The sequence below is a fragment of the Sebastes umbrosus genome, chromosome 19 (genome assembly GCF_015220745.1).
Source record: "Sebastes umbrosus isolate fSebUmb1 chromosome 19, fSebUmb1.pri, whole genome shotgun sequence".
Classification (NCBI taxonomy): Eukaryota; Metazoa; Chordata; class Actinopteri; order Perciformes; family Sebastidae; genus Sebastes; species Sebastes umbrosus.
The window spans coordinates 10,085,663-10,105,761 of NC_051287.1; the positions used below are offsets into that span (position 1 = coordinate 10,085,663).

The 20,099-nt window shown below is 39.7% G+C and overlaps 1 protein-coding gene across 4 annotated transcripts in view; it reads left to right on the top strand.

Annotated features, from left to right (window-relative positions):
• The first annotated feature begins 17,541 nt into the window (after positions 1-17,541).
• Positions 17,542-20,099, top strand: part of stom (stomatin) — a 36,070-nt gene continuing 33,512 nt past the window's right edge. For 2 of the 4 annotated variants that reach the window (XR_005204446.1, XM_037753183.1), the window contains exons 1-3: positions 17,542-17,754; positions 19,119-19,154; positions 19,854-19,963. Coding sequence is in view for 3 of the 4 variants with exons in the window: in XM_037753183.1 (XP_037609111.1) it covers positions 17,694-17,754; positions 19,119-19,154; positions 19,854-19,963 (207 nt within the window). In the remaining variant the exon portion in view is untranslated. Of the gene's footprint in view, positions 17,755-18,015; positions 18,265-19,118; positions 19,155-19,853; positions 19,964-20,099 lie in introns of those variants that run through there. The other 2 variants (XM_037753184.1, XM_037753185.1) reach the window with 2 other exon arrangements.

Genomic DNA, 20,099 nt, shown 5'->3' on the forward strand with positions numbered 1-20,099 from the left:
GTTTTCCGACTCCTCATGCCCCAGACGTGGCGGCTGGGTGCATTGTGGGGGATTTGTTACCTGAGAAAAGGTGACAGGCTAAAGGGTGCTTGACTGGCAAATCTCTGTCAATGAGGCAATAAACTCAAGTTTTGCTCAAGTTCCAGACAAATCTCATCAACATTCCTCCCAGTATTTATATAATCCGATTTGGTGTGGAGGGGGCGGGGTGTATCAATAATTGACAGGGAGTTCAATTTCCAGAAGTTGGGCAAAATAAGGTGTAACTATCCATTTTTAAAATGTCACAGAAGAAAAACATTTCTTCCCGGTGAGCTGTAAATGTTTCCTGGTCAATCTCTTTAATTTCTCCTGTTAAAAAACTACCGAGCCGCCAAGGCTTAAATGAGGCTAAAGTCCACACATTTAGACAAATGAAGTTTTAATTGTGGTAAAATATGCAACAGTATTAATCTACATTTTCTGCTCCCATGGGCTCATCTCACTCCCACTCTGCGTCTTCTCCCTCCCTCCTCCTCCTCCTCCTCTTCGTCTCAGGAGCAGGGCTGATATAATGGGCTTGGCCAGAATAAGCAATGCTGCCGTGCCCGTATATATATCTCGGCGCCTGGGTAATTCCAGCTCAGTTTATGTGTCCTCGAGGCTGCGTCGGGCCCCGGCAGACCCATAGCTCCTTTATGTAACACCCAGGAGAATCTGCCCCCTGCACAGGTACAGGCCTGGGAGAAACAAACACCATCAGTAACCTGTCTGCTGTACACGAGGCTGCCGGTTCCCACCTTCACCCCTCCTCCTCCTCCAATACATCCGTCCCCTCTTTTCTCCCTCTCTTTCTCTCTGCAGCCCGCAACCTAATCATCGCCGGCCCCCATTCCCATGATTTATCGCTCCGCGCGCTACTGAAAACCAATAGATCAGGCTTGCGGCGGGGGGCCCGGGAGGCAGAGAGGGACACAGGATGGGAATGGTGGTAGGGGGGCCGGATGGGAGGGGAGGGGGGGACCTGGAGAAAAACCCACCTATGATGAAGTGCTCTGTGACGCAGAGGAAAAGCAACAGCAACATTACAGCTCGCAGTCGGCGTCCCGCCGTCCCTCTGAGCGCATTCCTCTTCCCGCCTTTACTCCATCTCCGTGCAGCCCTCTCTCCAGCGTCCTCCTCTGTGTCTCTGCTCCTCTCATCTTTTTTCTTTATGAATAGCCTCCTCCCTTGTTACAGCTCTTCCCTGCTACTCCGTAAGGACTGAATTTCAACATTAGCACAGGGATAATTTCCACAATTAGCATGGATCAGCGGCCTGTGCTCAGCGATCACTGATATGGAACAGGGGCTGTAGACTACAGGAGAGGAGTACTGAAGACATCACGAGTATAACTTCTCCCAATTACTCTTGTCTATCGGGAGCAAAGGAGGACAGAGTTTGACGTTGTAATAGAGGCACAAAGGCCGCAGGAGGAGGAGGTCGGGGTGGTTTGATGGGTCAGCAAAACGTCCACCACTGATCACTGTAGACCACTGTTCACTTCTCGTTTCCTACCTAAACACAGTGAAAGTTTCCTTCTTTTGAATGTATTTTTTGTTGTTTAATTGGGAGGACTTTAATTGGGAAGATTTTAATTTAACACTGATTGAGCACTTTGATATATTTTGTTAGATGAAAAAGTGTCGAAACAATAAGTGCATCTCAGTGAAAACGACGTTATTAATATATTTTAAGTACAATAGCAACATACAAAAGTACATAGAAGTATAACTTACATATTTGAATGGATTACATATATATATTAGGGCTGTCAATCAATTAAAATATTTAATTGCATGATTGTCCATAGTTAATTGCGATTAATCGCAAATTAATCACACATTTTTTATCTGTTCAAAATGTACCAAAAGGGAGATTTGTCAAGTATTTAATACTCTTATCAACATGGGAGTGGGCAAATATGCTGCTTTATGCAAATGTATGTATATATTTATTATTGCACATCAATTAACAACACAAAACAATGAAAAATATTATCCATAAACCCTCACAGGTACTGCATTTAAAATAAAAATATGATCAAATCATAACATGGCAAACTGCAGCCCAACAGGCAACAACAGCTGTCAGTGTGTCAGTGTGCTGACTTGACTATGACTTGCCCCAAACTACATGTGATTATCATAAAGTGGGCATGTCTGTAAAGGGGAATCTCGTGGGTACCCATAGAACCCATTTTCATTCACATATTTGGAGGTCAGAGGTCACGGTTCCCCTTTGAAAATGGCCATGCCAGTTCCCTCGCCATGACAAGCTTTGGATTCCTAAGGTTTTCTAGTTTCATGTGGTCCCAGTTTTTTCACTTATAATTGAGCACAGTGTCAATGAATTGCCATCCATTGACACTGTGCAAACGAAACAAAAGGTTTAAGAAGGCTTCAAAAATGCCCATGTCCTTCTCCAGAAATGTAAATCAGTTTGTATGAAGATTGATTGAAGATAAATTGGCCGGCATGCAAATTCAGACATCGGATGTTTACCTTTATGACGACGAGATTCTATTATTTTAATTTTGGACTTAAACCTATAAAAAATACAACTTCATAAAAGTAAGAATGGTGTAAAAATTGCTCATCATATGTACAACCAACTGTCCAAAAAGAACACTGTGACTCAGTGTACACACTTTAACTCACTGTGAACACATTCACAGTGAGTTAAAACAAATCTTCACACTTCAGGGTAGGGCTTTGCAATTAATCGGATTTCAATTTCAATTAGGATTTTGCTTTCTAACAATTATGAAAACAAGATAATCGACATAAAACGATTATTGTGCCGCATTTGGTTTCACAATGATCCTCTCGTGTTATAAATCCAGGGATGCCCTTATGGGAACTCTCTCAGGCGCTGGCTGGCCCTCGCTGGGCGACCCGTCTTGAAACACAAACCCCATCTTGTTTACCATACTTACCATGTTACTTTTTTTGCAGTGTCATCACAATTCATATCTATACAACCAATGTGTTTATGATTAAACTGTTTGCTAAAGCGCAAAGCTCTACATAGATCTAGCGTCTTAACTTCGCTCTCAAAGAGCACCAGATTGATGCATTTAACGTTAAAATTAAAATGTTCTTTCTAAATGCATGATGTTTCCAAATAAATAAATAAATAATCGTGATCTCAATATTGACCAATATAATTTTGATTATGATTTTTTTCAATAATCGAGCGGCCCTAACTCTCAGGCTAAAACTAGTGAATAATTGGTATATTTGCTTTATAAATGACTGAAATTATGAATTAATTATCTTGAGTAAAAGTGAAAAAACTCCAGCACGCTGTCTTTTCTATTGCTGGTTATTTATTTACAACGTTATGGATTTAATTACCTTTATTGGGTATAGAAGCTTGGTAAACTATCCGATCAGAAACACCTTGAGACAACATTTTATTAATATTTATCAATAATCAAAATCCATGGTTTCCTCTCAATCAGTTAATTGATTCACCAACTAATTGTTTCAACACTAATGTCACTTGAAACGGCAGTTTTGGCAGATTTTGCACCCAAGCAAGAATAAATAATGTAGGTCTATTATATACAGTCATATTTTCTTTTCATTACAACTTTGTTAAAAATATATTATGTGTGTATTGAACTGTAGCGTTTATCATACTGAATCGTGAGCTGACTGCATCTTCACACCAAACCTCTCCATCCAAAGGTGGAAGTACAACAGATTAATTCCTGTCCTTGGAAAGCGCTCCAAGTCGTGCAGGTATACGGCCAAACATTTGACCTACTGGCCACCTGGCCTCTGCGTTCTACAACGGACACATGGAGCCGGTCCTCAGAGAGTACACTTCATTACAAACATAGATTGGATTATGTCTTCCCAAACAGACTGACCGTGTCCAATCACTCTAGTGCGCCTTTGAATGAAGAATATTCACCTTATGTCTGGACCGGTGGGTCGGGAGAGTTGACGCGCACACACACGCTCTGAGGCTGGCCCTCCTGGGGACTGGTACACGGGGCTGACGAGGAACAGAGGGGCATAAAAAGAAGCGAGGGGGGAGCGAGAGAGAAAGAGAAATGTCTTTTAAATGACATCCCCATTGTGAGCCCGAGCAGGACGATGGCACTTTGCAAAACTGCTAACAATGAGCACAGGAGAAATCCCTTATCCTACAGGGGCCCGGCAGCATGCTCGCCATTACCATAGTCATTTAAATACAGTAATCTCATTTTCTGCCTCAGCCGAGGGGGCATGCTAAATTTCCCAGTGTGAAGGGGAGGAGGGAGGGAGGGGGGGAGAGAGTGCACGGCGTCCAGGGCATGCAGGATTAGTGACTTTTCCCAATCTGTGTGCGTGTCTGAGAGTTTGTGGGGTTGTAGTGGTGGCACACTGCAAAAAAAGTATTTTTTGTCTACGAAATCTGATCCCATTTTATTACAATTTGGGTCGTAGTTATGGCCTTCGTTCTTTTTGGTTATATTAACATTGTACTCACAAAGTTAATTGCTAAGGTCTGGGAATGCAGACAAACTTATAGAGTTGTGCAGGAATGAGTCCTAAAACCCGGAAATGAGTTTGCATTTTAGCATTTTAGGTTCCCTTGTCTGGAAGTCAATGGGTTTTTAGTTAGATTTCTAAAATAAGGTAATAAGATTAAGAGATTTTAACGTTTTGTTCTACAACATAAAATAAGTCAGTAAATATCCCACTCATGAATTTACGCGTCTTAAAAAAGGCGGCTGCTAACAAGTGGTTAAATGAGACTACTAAACGTCATCACACCGAGTTGTTCGCCTTTACAGCCTCGTTGTGTATACACACACTCATGCGACCGTGGTGAAGTTCGTTTATAGCCGAATATTAACTTTTTACTTCTGCCGATTGCATTTACGCTTCAAAATTCATAAAAGTGGTGTTCATTTGTGATGATTATCTTACAGGTCAAAACGTGTAAGTATCAAAAATCTAGAGAGAATGTCACCAAGTCGGCGACACTGACAGTCCGTCTTTTCAGGCCTCCCTCCAAAGACACTCCCTCAAAATTATCATTATGAACGTGAACAACAAACATGGCTATTGTTAGTAATCACAGCTGTCAAGCTAGCACCTTGTGGAAGATTCCGGAGATGCACAATGAGTGCACGCAGGTAGGCAGGTAACCCGTCCAGTCATTTAATTCGGCCCAAATGAATGGCTTATTACAGTCCTGCGACAGCCACAGATACCAGATGTTTTTCTTTTTTTTTGTCAGAGCATTTGATTTATTGATTGCTGTCGGGATGTAATAAGAATTTCAACTAATATAACAAAAAATGTTTCTAAAATCTTTACAAACCCTAGCTTTGATATATCCATTTTTTCCTGATTAATCGTTCCATCGATGAAACACGCTCGTCAAAAGCTTCTTGACCCCAAGGTGACTTCTTCAAATGTCTTGTCTTGTCCAACCAATGGCCCAAAACCCAAAGACATTCAATTTACAATGGTATAAAACAGAGGAAAAGCAGCATATCCTCACAGTTGAGACGCTAGAACCACTGTTGTCAAATAAAAGACCACTTCATCGATTCAATATTGAAGTCAAGATATCATGATTTTAGTCCAGAGTATTCGTCAAACTCCAAAAATGATGGATCCTACGTTTCCCGTAACAATGCAATCAATAATATCGTTTCATTAGAAAATCTCTGCCTGGTAGATCCTGGTGATATTGATGTGAAATATTTGCGAAGTTCCCATTTAATTTTCTGACAATTGAATAATGAAGACATATTCTTGGAACAAGTTGACGTGCACTGGCAGATTTGTTCACGTGTTTTAAGAAAACACAACTTTATTGACGAAAAATACTCAATGAGGGTGGACATTTTTTGCAGTGTATGTGCAAAAGTGTGTGTGTGTGTGTGTGGGCGCTGGTTGGGGTTGCAGCAGGAGCTTTGGGGATATCATATCAGATCGAACAACAAAAGAGGAGCGGGGGAGAAAAAGCTGTTTCCACATAAGCTGTTTTCATTCTTCTCCGCTTCCGGTCCAGTGGAACAGTTGATGAAGTTTAAATGAAGCAGAATTAGGAGATCAAGCAGACACGGGAGGTGCTGATGGTATCCGCGAGGCCCCCTGCGCATTGGGGAATCGAACCGGGGGACAGCTGACCTGGATGAAATCAAGAGAAAGAGAACCGTGGAGAGAGAAAAAAGAGGAGGTGGAGAAGGAGGAGGAGGGGGGAAGCTGAGTGAGATAAGGGGATGAAGTATCCCCTAAATGTGATAATCTCCAATCACCTCTAACATCAATTCTGCCAAGGCCCGGGTTAATGAGCTCACAGCCGATCAAGCGTTATGCACCGGCACCCCCTCATTCTCCCTTTCTCTCCCTCGCTGTCGCTCTCATCATCATTGTTGTTCTTTTGATTTAATCCCTCTTACTTCAGCTGATTTGAGCAAGATGGGAGAAGAGGGATGGAGGGAAGGGAAAAGCCTATTACCCAAGCTCCTCTGCTCTCAACTATCTAAATGCTAACGATGTGAGGGGGCGAGAGCGAGGAGGGGAGTAGAGAGGAGAGGAGGAAAATGATGATGGGAGGAAGACACCGAGGGGAAATGGGAAAGAGAGCGCGAGCGTGTTGGCAGGAGAGGACAAGATGCAGCAGAGGGGGGCTAATCTGCTGTTGCTCGGGGTCTCCGGGAGCAGTTTGGTTATTTTGAAAGCAGGTTAGCCGAGGAGAAAGCTCCGGCGTCCCGCGTGCTGACCCTCAGTCCTCAGGGGTCAAAGCACCTGATCTTGCCTCTTTACTTCCACTTGAGCAGTTTTGACACACCAACACCTCCCTGTCCTTGCCTGTGCTTATTTCTTTACCTGCTTTCACTTTCTATATCGATTAAAACACGAGCTCGCCTCGTGTCTGCCTGCTGCAGAGAATTCCATGTTGTCGATGTGATTCGCTTTGGCTGGTGTAGTTGGTCGGAAAAGACTGGGGTAAAAGCTGTGGGTCACCTTGAACTGAGAGTAATGTGTGTTTCGATCTGGCTCTCGGCGGTGCACCGAGGGACCCGGGATTGTTTCGTTATGAGTTTTTCTCTCCTCGCTCTGCCTCCTGAACAATTGTTTTCTTAGTTAGGCTTCTAGATACAGTACCCAGAGGCCCCAAAAACAACTGAGTAAATATTTGGCAATTGCTCGAGCTGAAATGATGATTATGAGCCAAGGTTTGGCACGACCACCAGGATGCCGTGTCTGCGCCGCCACAATTCAAACCCGCCGCTTTAATTGGACTGCAAATTCTCCGCCGAGAGCGCACGCAATCCAATGTTTCCCTTGTTTAATTTGTGAACTTTGCAATTACGCGGCGGTAGGTAGGTAAGCGAGGCACCTGTGTGTGTCACGAATTAATTGCCTCGCGAGTTCACACGGCAGCTCTGCTAATTTACACGGCGATATGAGGGAGAGAGACACGCCGCAATGTGCCACTCTTTCAACTGTTACAATCATTCTGATTTGTTTTCACTGCCTGGCACTCAGCATTTCAATTCATCTGGAATACACAAGAACAATGGGAGGAATTTGCTCAAAACACACACTCACGCATCGGGCTCGTTCACGTCTGCCTGAGAAGCACAGTCACTTATTCTGTGCATAACAACTCTACCCCTCAGATTCTCCTCTTTCAAGAGTCCCATTTGATTTTCATATTGGCCAATGAAACAGTGGAGGGTGAGAGGCAAGTGAACAATCAATCTTTGTAATGTGATCCACGGATTGAGCGCGGTGAGTAAATGTTTGCACAGGCAGCCATCCAAGCCCGCAGTCAAACGAATTCTGCAGAAAAGGAATCTATCCAGGGCAGGCCTCTCTCTTTATCTCTCGCCTGCCCGACAGCAGCAGGGTATCAAGCACATTATATTCCAGCGCTCTGTGCATTTTTCATATAGGCTCGCCTTTTATGTTTTATGTACGCCAGCTCAGGGGAGAACAGCTGTGTGGGCGCCGCATCCTCTGTAAGTTTAGAGGGAGGGAGAACTCATTTCAGTGGGAGAAGTGGAGCAGAATGCCAAACGCAGCGAGCGCGGTACCTGCGAACAAACAGGAGCCGCAGACCAAGGCCTGCCTCTGCTATTACATTACCATAATACACGGAAACAACACCTCGCATGCTGTTACTGCAGTAATTTGAAAACAGATTGACAGGATTTACAAGTTCCTCAGCTTATCTTCGCCGTGACCCCCGTGACCTCAATCTTCACTGTCAACTTTTTGGAGTAAAATCATACGTCGGAGGCTTATTCGCAGTTGTTGCCGACTTTTCCAGGATAATCTGGTATTATATATAATAATGGAAATTGATTTTTTTTCACGTTGCATTTGGTTTCTGTGGAACTGTGCTTAGATCAAAAGAAAAAAATATATATAGTGTGATTTTATAATTGACCCTACTTGCTCCTTCGAAGCAGGAGTTGATAAATCCCTCTGGCTTCTTCTGTGACTGTCAGCCTGTTGGATTATAATACACCCGCGTATATGGAAGATATTGTGAACAGAACCACAGCTGCGTTGTGAATTACAGTATGTGACATCTATACAAAATGTTAACACTTTTTGCTTGCTGCTAATGTCAACCAAAGGTCAGTAAAAACAAAGAAATACAAAATATTAAATAGTTAATAAATATCAAACATGTTTTGGGGTTTTACAATATTATTCAGTTTATACAATTATATGAAGATTAAAAATCTAGTGTATGAAAATTTCAGGATTTCAATTTTTTTAAAAGTCTATATGATAGTATTTTTAATTAATTAACAAGAGCCATTGTAGCTTTACAAAAAGCATATTTATATAGTGAGTGCATCCCTTACATTTCACAGCTATTAGCAAAGACAATTGTCTTTCTTTGATAGATTAAAGCAAACAACTTTATAGTGACTGACTTTATTTGTTTGTTCATATTTGTTGTAATAATTTTGGCCTGAGGCATTTATTTAAAAATGCATTGGCACTTTATTTTTAAATTGTTTTGCACCTGTCTGAGTCCAGATAGGAAGTTCATGTTGATACATTGTTCTTATCTGGATGCATAGAAGTGAATAAAAATAATGCTCAGTGATTTAGACAGTGCTAAAGTCATGTTTAGGATATTTAATCTTCAGACTGATTAAATCTAGTTGATGTAACCTCAGAGACTGACTCCTCTCAGACTGAGCTCCTCTGCTGCTGGAGACAGAAGGTGAGAGATTTTTGTTCAGAGGGACACACTGCCACCCAGTGTTACAGGCTGAGAGGCAGGAAGAGCTGAAGTTCACTGAAGTTTGTCCGTTTCTTCACCTCATCCTCCTCAGCATTAATGATCCTGTCTGATGTTAATGTAATCCAGAGAAACTGATGCTAATTAGTACCCACCACTGTGAGCTATACATTTACAGTGAAATAAAAGACTCCTAAATAGAACATCACTCTGATCAGGGATCTTCACTTTTAATTCTCAACAGATGTATAAACTCCAGTCCTAGAGTTCACATAATAATCCATATGGCAAATACAAATCGGTGTTGACCTTCAGACCAAAATGGCCAGAGGGTCATTATTGGTCTATGATACATTAATACGCAGCATTACTGTCCGTCACATTGTCCTTTTTCATACTATCACTGGAGGCGCTCATGATGAAAATGGGGAAGAAGTTGAACTGTAGGCAGCATTCATAATTTTTTTTTTACCTCATAATGGTGATTAAAAAATGTAACTCAGCAGTTATTGAAGTATCTAGAATGGAGTAATTATCCCACCCATTACAGTTTGGTTTTGGTCCTAATTATTCTAAAAGAGAGTGGTATTTACTTTGTATTAGGGCTGTCAATCGATTAAAATATTTAATTGCGATGAATCGCATGATTGTCCATAGTTAATCACGATTATTAGCAAATTGATTTTTTTTATCTGTTCAAAATGTACCTTAAAGGGCGATTTGTCAAGTATTTAATACTCTTATCAACATGGAAGTGGACAAATATACTTTATGCAAATGTATATATTTATTATTGGAAATCAATTAACAAGACAAAAAAAATTACAAATATTGTCAGAGGTCAAGGGACTCCTTTGAAAATGGCCATGCCAGTTTTTCATTGGCCAAAATTTAGCGTAAGTTTGGAGCGTTATTTAACCTCCTTCGCGACAAGCTAGTATAAAATGGTTGGTACCAATGGATTCCTTAGGTTTTATAATTTAATGTGATGCCAGTATCAGTATTCAGTATAAATCACAAGTCACGTTAATACGTTAAAGAAATTAGTGGCGTTAAAATGAATTTGCGTTAACACGTTATTATTGCGTTAACTTTGACAGCCCTAGAAATAATATTTATATACGGGACGCTATCATACTTAAGCTGAGTTTTCTCTCATAAAATACTATAACTCATGTATGTGTTTCTTTTAAATATGACTTATAATATCTCAATAATAACTCATCATCAGCCAAGTATAAGATATGAAAATCTGAGTTTGTTCTCATTTTGTGTTAAGCTGATTGCTAAAATGGGTCCATGTCAATGAGACCGTATGCCCTGAAGGCTGTAGTTAAATGTCTGCCACCTTCAACGGCATCCAACCTGCCAACCATAATGAGACCTTGATGGTTTCAGGGTGTCACAGGTTCCAAATGTCTCCTGTGAAGCCTGATTGGCTCAGGTAGAGCCTTCCATCTGTTAGTCGAGATTCCTCTGGTTGTAATTTGACAGACTTTAAAATTGTGTGTCACCGCTTTATTACAGTGATTTATCCAACAGGTCATATTTTCAGTACATCACATAATCTCTCAGATGATGCTGATGAGATTCTTTACCAAATTTTGTAGGAGATACATGTCCCCATTCAATTATATTCTTAGCATTGCATTGATTGGTCCAAATAATTAAAACTTGAGAACCTGGATCTCATATTTTCAAAGTTAAACTAATTGGTCAAAGTCATTGTTCCGTCATGTATGTGCCATTTATCAAATATCCAGCAAGACTGACTTGATATTGACAGATTGATGTAGGGAAATACTGCATTCAAACATTCAGAATGACAACTGTTAGCTCTGTGGGGAAATACAGCTGGAAACAACATGATATACTGTATGCGGATTGTCTTGGACAGTTATTATTCATGGAGAAATGACGAATTCATATGTCGACTGCCATCTAGTCACGTTATCAATCCACAAACCTTTTCACAGCATCACCTGTGGAAATGATGCGCCTGACGCCATTTGTTTATCAGTATTATTTGATACACAACTACATAATTGTCCACATATCAATGGAGTGTTAACCATAGTAAACCCAGAACAATTACACTGGCCTGTATATAAAACAAACATCCGTGTTCCTGCTCTCAATCTATTTCTGTTTTCCATAGAGCAGGAGATCAGTTTTTTGACTCCTTAGGCTCTGATATAAAAACTATACAAGTGATTCTGTTTAGAAAACTGTTTTTCTTATTCATTATAGTAAAAGCAATGCTTTTTTCAGAGCTTGATTACACTAGATCAGTTAAATTTACTCATTGGTTACTGCTGTTGTCTGCCGATAGTTGCACTATAAGCAGGGAACTCAATGGAACCACCTCAGTGACCCCCAGTGGTCACTTATCCAGTCAATTGTCAAACATCTACACAGCTGGCATCCAAGATTTTTACAGAAAACAAAGCCCACATTGACATTGACATGTACAGATTCGTGTTATGTATGCCAGCTGCACTTTATATTGGTTGTTTATTGATTGATTATTGATTTTATATGCTCAGTTGATGTTCTTTGTGTGAATCCAAAATCGTTCCAGTGGTGTTTCTCCATTTACCTAAAATCCTCCTGAAGATGCAACAAATCTCTGATTCATAACTATTTTTAAACTATTACAGTAAAACATACAATTTGCATTGTAAACGGTGTTTCCCCAAGCCTTTTTTTCTGGGGACCCGCTTTTTAAAAATGACAAATTACAATAGGCCTTATATCTATAAATCGTGAGAAGAGTTTAAGGTACATTTTGAACAAATAAAAAATATGCGATTCATTTGCGATTGTATTACTTTGTACCATGATACATCTGTACACTTTCAAAGATCTGAGTAGGCCGCGCAGACTATTTGGCTTTTAATTGATTCTTTTGTTCACCTCAATCCTCATCAGCATGAGGCTGAGCCTCCATTATTGACCGAGAAAAGAAGGAGGGATGGAGAACTGGACAGATAGAGCATGAAGAGAGATAGTTAGGGATGGAGAGAGATAACGAGGAGGGCAAAGTACCCTGTAAGATTAGCAAAAAGGGTGGATAATAGGGAGCGAGTGTAACCGCAGATACAGTAGCCTATCAAGTGAGAGTGGAAAGTGGGGGGAAGGATTGGAAATGAGCGAATCATATGGTGTAACTTATCCTCCCTGTTCACCAGAGACCAAAGACACTTTGGTTTATAGAGGCAGGGAGGCCAGACTCCAGGTAGCCGCAGGGAAAAGAGAAGGCATTTTTTCACGCTCGAGAGGGTCTTCCCTGTACCTAACTGGCCACACTGGCCACCAGTCCTGTACACTGGTCCCAGCTTGGTGCTTTGTCAATGTGCTGTGACTAATCCAGGAGGGGTCCCGCATTTTCTCTCACCCTAATTAAAAGAGGATTAGATGGGATGGAGCTCTATAGGCCACTCCAACATGCATAGCCACCGTCCCTTCGCTTTCCTGGGATAATCACACTTATACTGGAATTGCCTGGATTTTCTGTGCAGGACACCACCTGAACTCCACATATACGAGTCTGTCATAGTTGATGCTGAGACTAAAGGGGCTTACAAATATGGATTGGTCCAAAAATAAGGCATTGTAGCAATTCCCCAAAATGGTGTCTACATTAGGGGTGTAAGAAAATATTGAGTATTGCGATATTATGTTTTGTGATACTGTATCAATTCTCAAAAACACTATTGATTTTTGATTAATAGTTTATATGCAAAGATTAACTCAGTCATTACTTTATTTCATTTTCAAACATAAGCATTATCTCAGTGTATGTGCCCTCTCAAATTGCTATGATGCTGATGTTACAGGCATTCTCATACGTTTCGTATGATGTCTTACGAAAAAGTTATTACTACTTTTTCATTCGTTTTCTTACGAATGTCCAGCAACACGTGTCAATTATAGCTTGTTACATGTATACAGTCTTTTCAAAATAAACTTCCGTCTTCACAGAAAACAACTTCCTTAAGTTTAGGCAACAAAACTACTTACTTAGGTTTAGGAAAAGATTGTAGTTTAAGTTACGTGACAAATAAATCAACACTGAATTGTGGTTTCACACGGGACTCAAACACCTGTCTCCTGGGTGAAAGTCTAGTATTTTTTGACCCACCCGTTCACCCTGACCTCCTACTGACATGGTGTTCGCCGCTCTTTATATTTTCTGGTTCAAGATTACGTGAATTACACACTAATTGATTTTGTGTAATACACACAAATTACAGTGCATTTCTTTTTGTAGGTATAGCTATGAACGGTGTACCTGACCAGCCTGTACACTGTTCTGATTGCATAAAAAAAGTAAACCTTTTTTACTCCAATTTTATACAGTACATATGGTGGTGTGTTCTTTGTACTACGACAGTTTTCCTAAAATTAGATTTAAAAAATTGCAACATATTGCCTTGCTTACAGTATTGCAATAAATTGAATCGTAACCCCTGTATCATGATACGTACCGTATCACCAGATTCTTGCCAATACACAGCCGTAGTCTACATACTGTATATACACTCCAAATCAGCTTTTTTTGCAATGTCTATTTCATAACTTGTGATTTTAAAACTTAATACTGATGGTTTTACCTCCATTATTTTCATCATAATGTGTGCATGTGCTGTGGGGATATCTAAAGTGATTTAAATTACAGTGACCGGTTTATTTTGTTTTTGAAAATACCCAGTTCTGAAAACTTGCAACATTTATTTTAATTTAGGGCAACTCTTAGCAATTCATTACATAAAAACAATTTCAGTTAGATTAAAAAAAATAATTTAAACTAAATAAAACAATGCAAAGTGAAGTGAAGAGCCACATCATTTGAGGGTTAACTGAATAAACACATTACAAAAGATATGGCTCATTTGTTCTTCGGCAACTTTTGCCCAGCATGCAGACTTCCAGGCAGCTTGACTGGGACCAGCCTTCTAGGCAACTACATATGCTTATACTGACACCAGTGGTCACTATATAGCTGGATTTCCATCCAAATACTTCTTACTGACCTCATTTTCAGCTTTTTGTTTATCTAGATTAATTTAAAGAAACTGAAAGGAAAAAGCAAATTTTGTAAATTTAAATAAATTTTTTTAAACCTAAATTTCAGTTTTTATAAAACTTAAAAAACTTAAACTTATTTTTTGGAAAATTGCTAAAAGGATTCTAACTCATTGTGGTGTTATTTTATTTCAAAAACACAGAAATTACACAATAAGTGTGATAAATGAGAGGAATAAATATTAATAAATAATAATGTAAATGAAAGTTTCAAATTAATAATAACAACAACACATGTGAAATTTTCTACTCCTACCTCCAAAAAAAAACCAACCCAAAAAGCACCTTATTTGCTTTATTGGGTGACATTTCTGAATTTTCTCAAACTTACTCTGCACCTCTATAAACAGGCCTGACTCCTCCAGGTTGCAGGCACATTGTGGTCAAAAATTGCCTGTGCACGTTAACATGTCTGGTTTGCATTTATCGACAGAAATCCAACTGGAATTTAGTTTGGACGCTTATTTATGAGGGCTGCTTTCAGCTGTTAACTCATTCTGCACAATGGCCTATAAATAGCCAGCTGAGATTAGCTTGTTTAAAGTGCTGGCAAATTTAGATACCAGCTGCTCCACAGAGATGACAGCACTGTTGGTATCTGGGGAAGCCTTTAAAAAGGGACCTCTGAGGTCATGACCTCCACCCAGAACGGTGTGTCAGTGCCTGCTATGGGTGGAGACTACAGTCTATCTTCAAGCTATTGAATTGTCAGTCACAGATTACCTCTGGATATAATCATCCAGATAGCAGCACAAACCAAAATATCTCAACTATTTTTTTTCAATTTATCACTAAAGCTCCAAGCAATAAGATAGATGTTTGATTGGGCTATTTTTGATTAAGTTGGGCTGGTACAGTAGATGAAATTTGTGCTGCTTTGTCAACATTTGGCAGGGTTTTGAAAATATTAAAAATAGGGCTGTCAAAGTAAACTTGAAAATAACGCATTTGTTTTAACGCCACTAATTTCAATAAGATACTGCTATCATATGAAACTAGAAAAACCTAAGGAATCCATTGGTACCAACCATGTCATACTAGCTTGTCGTGAAGGAATTTTAATAACGCTCCAAACTTGCACTAAATTTTGGGGAAGAAAAACTGGCATGGACATTTTCAAAGAGTTCCCTTGACCTCTGACCTCATGTGAATGAAAATATGGGTACCCACGAGTCTCCCATTACAGACATGCCCACTTTATGATAATCACATGCAGTTTGGGGCAAGATATAGTCAAGTCAGCACACTGACACACTGACAGTTGTTGTTGCCTGCTGGGCTGCAGTTTGCCATGTTATGATTTGAGCATATTTTTTATGCTAAATGCAACACCAGTGAGGGATTCTGGACAATATTTGTCATTGTTTTGTGTTGTTAATTGATTTCCAAGAATAAATATATACACACTCAAAAAAAATAATTGTATGAACGTAATTTAATCTTGCCACCTATATTGCATCTAAACCATTCAAGTACAATCAGTCTATCTTGATTGTGTTTTTTGAACACCATACAAACTCGGAAAAAGAAGTTTGGAAATTTGTTACAATGCTAATTGGCATTGTATTTTACATCGATGGAAAGCCTGTTTATCTACCTTCACAATGATGTCCAACTTGTAAGGATCATGCATTTGTGGTATAAGCAGCACAGCTGATTATGTGGGTAGCGCCCAAGAAAAATTTGTCAAAATGCTCTGCCAATGGTAAACAGTGTATTCTCCTGTTGGTATTGACTCTTGTTTTGAGTTGTTTTGGTGGAGTGGATAACTGAACTCTCTATCAGTAACAAGGAACAAACAAGACATATTGGCAATTTTACACCGTCAGGAGCCTCAGTAGCGGGTGGAAGATCCATACGCAGCCACAACAGCCAGGCACCTCCTCCTCATGCTGGTCAACAACCTGGTCACACGTTGCTGTGGGATGGCGTTCCATTCCTCAACCAGGATGCAACTTGCCCTATCACACGGGCCTTATCCAGATTAGAGCACCGTGGCATGTCGATGCTTGTAGCAGACACATAATGATCACGTTAGTAGAGCGCAGCACCCATCAGGTCAGACCTGACTGTCAGCACCTGGAGCTCAAAACAAGAGTCTATACCAACAGGAGAATACACTGTTTAGCATTGGCAGAGAATTTTGCCAATGCAAGCATCGGCATGCCACATTGGTCTAATCTGAATAAGGCCCACGCGATAGGGCAAGTTGAATCTGGTGTTCCGCAAAACCAAGTTGCATCCACATTCCCTTGTTTATTTTTTTGAGTGCACAATACAATATATATTTGCATAAAGCAAACATATTTGCCCACTCCCGTGTTGATAAGAGTGTTAAATACATGACAAATCTCCCTCACTCCCTCCCTCACTCGCCTCACTGTTTTGAGCGATGCTCGTTCATGTCTATGTAGAGCGAGCACAAACGCGAGCCCGACGCTGACTTTGGTTGACTTTGGTTGACTTAACGGCCACAGATGTTGCTGTTAACAAGCATTTCTGATTCTTACAAACAGTCCCTTTAAGGTACATTTTGAAAATAAAAAATGTGCGATTAATCGCGATTAACTATGGACAATCATGCAATTAATCACGATTACATATTTTAATCGATTGACAGCCCTAATTATTATTATTATTATTATTAGTACAGATATTGAAGACATTAATATCAGGGAATTTGATTAGATTTGACAAAATAATAGATAGATAGATAGATAGATAGATATTGATCCTGAGGGAAATTCAAGTTTCCAGCATCACAGTTCCATAGTGCAAAACATGTTAGTAAAAAGGCAGTAAAAAAGTTAGTAGTGCAAAGTACAAAAAAATATACCAGATATATAAATACAAGGAGATGAAGAAAACTGTTAAAAATGAATATAGTGCAGGGTAACTTAGTCTATGAAAGTGCATGCAACATGCTATTTTTTCCTCTGTTTCATCAGCAGATGGAATTTGCTCAACACTATACATGCATTGTACACCTTACTGGATAACTGTTGCTCTTTGGTTGGTGATTGTTTAGCAAAATGTAGTTTACAATCTAGAAAAAAAGGTAAGTATATAGCCTACCAGCATGGGTTAAGACTGCATTTGCAGGACTTTACTATTTCTGCAGCAAAGACAGACTTGTTAAAATGCATTTTGTGTGGTCTACTACTTTGAAGGCTAAAAACAACATACCTCCCTGTCTGCGTCACAGCAGCACACATTAATGACGGGCGCCACCACGCCCTCAGCAGCAGCAGCAGCAGCAGCAGCAGTAGTAGTATACAGAGACACACGGCCACTCCAGTAAACACACAGGGCTACAACCGCTATCCGACACCATTACATCTCTGATCAGACGCTGAATATGGATCTCGACAACGAACGAGCTAAAATGAAAGAGTCCAGAAGACGAGAACACCAAACAGGTAACGCTTGCTAGCTTAATAAGCCTGCTATTGTTCGGACTGCTTTGGCTGCAAGAGGGCATCATCATTATTAATTAAACACTACAAGTTATTTCACTCTTCCATTATTGTTCATAGTTTATAATTGTATGTTTAAGTAAGTAAATATCAAACAAACTAGCTAGTTTAGCAACGTTAAGATAGGTAGCTTAGCAACGTTCAAATAGGTAGCTTAGCAACGTTAAGCTAGGTAGCTTAGCAACGGTAAGATAGCTAGTTTAGCAACGTTAAGCGTTCAATAACGTGCTAGTCTCAGACAGTTCATTTGCGAAACAACGAGCTACTTCTTACTTTAAAGCTAATAGAATAACACTGTTATTGTGTGTAAAATTAGCTAACGTAAACACTTAACGGTTGTGCAGCCTTTGGCTTTCTGAGGTTATGTTTATTGATTACAGTATTCCTTGCAGATATAGTTAGCTAGCTGGGTAATACTGACATCCTTGTATTATTGACATCTTGAAATAACAGGTTAGTGTTTTATGTATTAAAGGAATTGACAGCTAACCTAGTTATTAGCTGATATCAACTGGATTAGCCCTTATAGTCACAGGGTGGGTCCAGCTTGTGAAGCCCTGTTGTTGATCAGTATTGATTATGTACGTGACGTAATGTTAGGGATGCAACGTTAAAGCAACAATCCAGGCAAATCATTGACGTGTTGGCAACTTGTTAACCTCAACTTTAAAGTAAACTGGAAAATGCATTTCCTGCTGAAAATGCATGTGAATGCTGATTGCTGAAATGAATTGCAAAGCATTGCAGAAAGGTGAAATGACTTGCCTTAAAATGTTAAAGCTCAAATGCATTGCACTGCTGAAAAAAACCTAGAAGTTGAAATGGCAGAGTTGGAGGCTGAACTGCATTAAAAAAGCTAAGAGCTGAAATACATTGTTAGAAAAGCTGGAAGCTAAATTGTAATACTGTCAAAAGGGGTCTATTTTAAGTGATCTTCCTAAATAGGCGGAAAGAAGAAAAGCTTTATATGAATATCAGACAGATGAACTGCATTGCTAAACACAGAAAGAGAGAGAGAGTAGTATTTGGGTGATATATATATATATATATATATAATATTTTGATAGTTGAACAGTTTCTGAAAGTATGCAGAAGTAGTTGGAGTTTAAAAAACGTACGGAAGAAATAGAAGTTGAATAAAGATTTGGATAACATACTGCTGTATTACAGCATTCACACAATTATAATACTTAATAACGTTTTTTTACCACGTATCCGTTAGTTACTGACTATCGAGCTATGCCTAACTACTGTAACGTTACAGTACAATCGTTCAATGGCGTTCTGACCTATAACTTTGTCTGTAGGTGCAAGCGAGCATGCTTTACATGATGATGTTGAAGGTACGGATCTCATTCATTGAATGGTTGCATGTCCTCATCTAATTTCGATTGAAGCAAATGCTGCAGGCGGGGCGGATGATATGACTGCTAACAAATGCTTAAGAGCGTGTAAATGTGGGTGGAGGCCACATCAAAGCTGAAGTCGGTAACTTTGAGCAAATATGATTTAAAAAAAAAAAGTTATTTAAGTTTGCTCCGGGCAGTGGGTGGTGCTTGGTTTTGGCTCGGCTGCCGGGTCACAAACTTTCTCATTTTACAGCTAAACAGTACACTAAAATATGTTTCTGAAAAACATTTGAGGCAAGAAATAGGCATTACAGTAACAGAACAGAGTTCGCCAGTTTCGCAGATTATCTGTCTCTTGCCCCACTGTCAGAATATAGTGACCATTTCATAAAAATAACTTTTTATTATATTTGCTCAAAGTTCCTGACTCTATCTTTAAACCTGACAAAACATACACATTCACAAAAGGTGGGTTTTCAGAGATGGATGAAAGCTGCTGTGGTGCATGATTGCATTAGAAATACTGTATATATTATTAGCAAAAGAATGTCAAGAGTCGCATCTGAAATAACTTGCTTTTTGAACAGCTGTTTGCAAATGTATTAAATTCAGTGTATATTAATGTATTCCCACAGATGAGTTGAATCAGTTGAATTTATTTTAAGTGCATGTGTTTGTCTTCCTTCTCCCCAGTTTTGGAGGATCCAGACCCTGGCATTGGCTGCTGTGGCTGGCTGTTGGTCGCGGTATCCGTTCTCCTCATGCTGCTTACTCTGCCCATCTCCGTATGGATGTGCATTAAGGTCAGCTGCTGGTCACCCCCAGTGTTTATTTTCCACTTAACAAACTAGCTGGTTTAGTGGAGTAAATTGCTGAGGATGGTCTACTTTCTGTTTATTCAGTGTTTTGAAAATTCTAGGGTTTGTACTGCAGACTCAT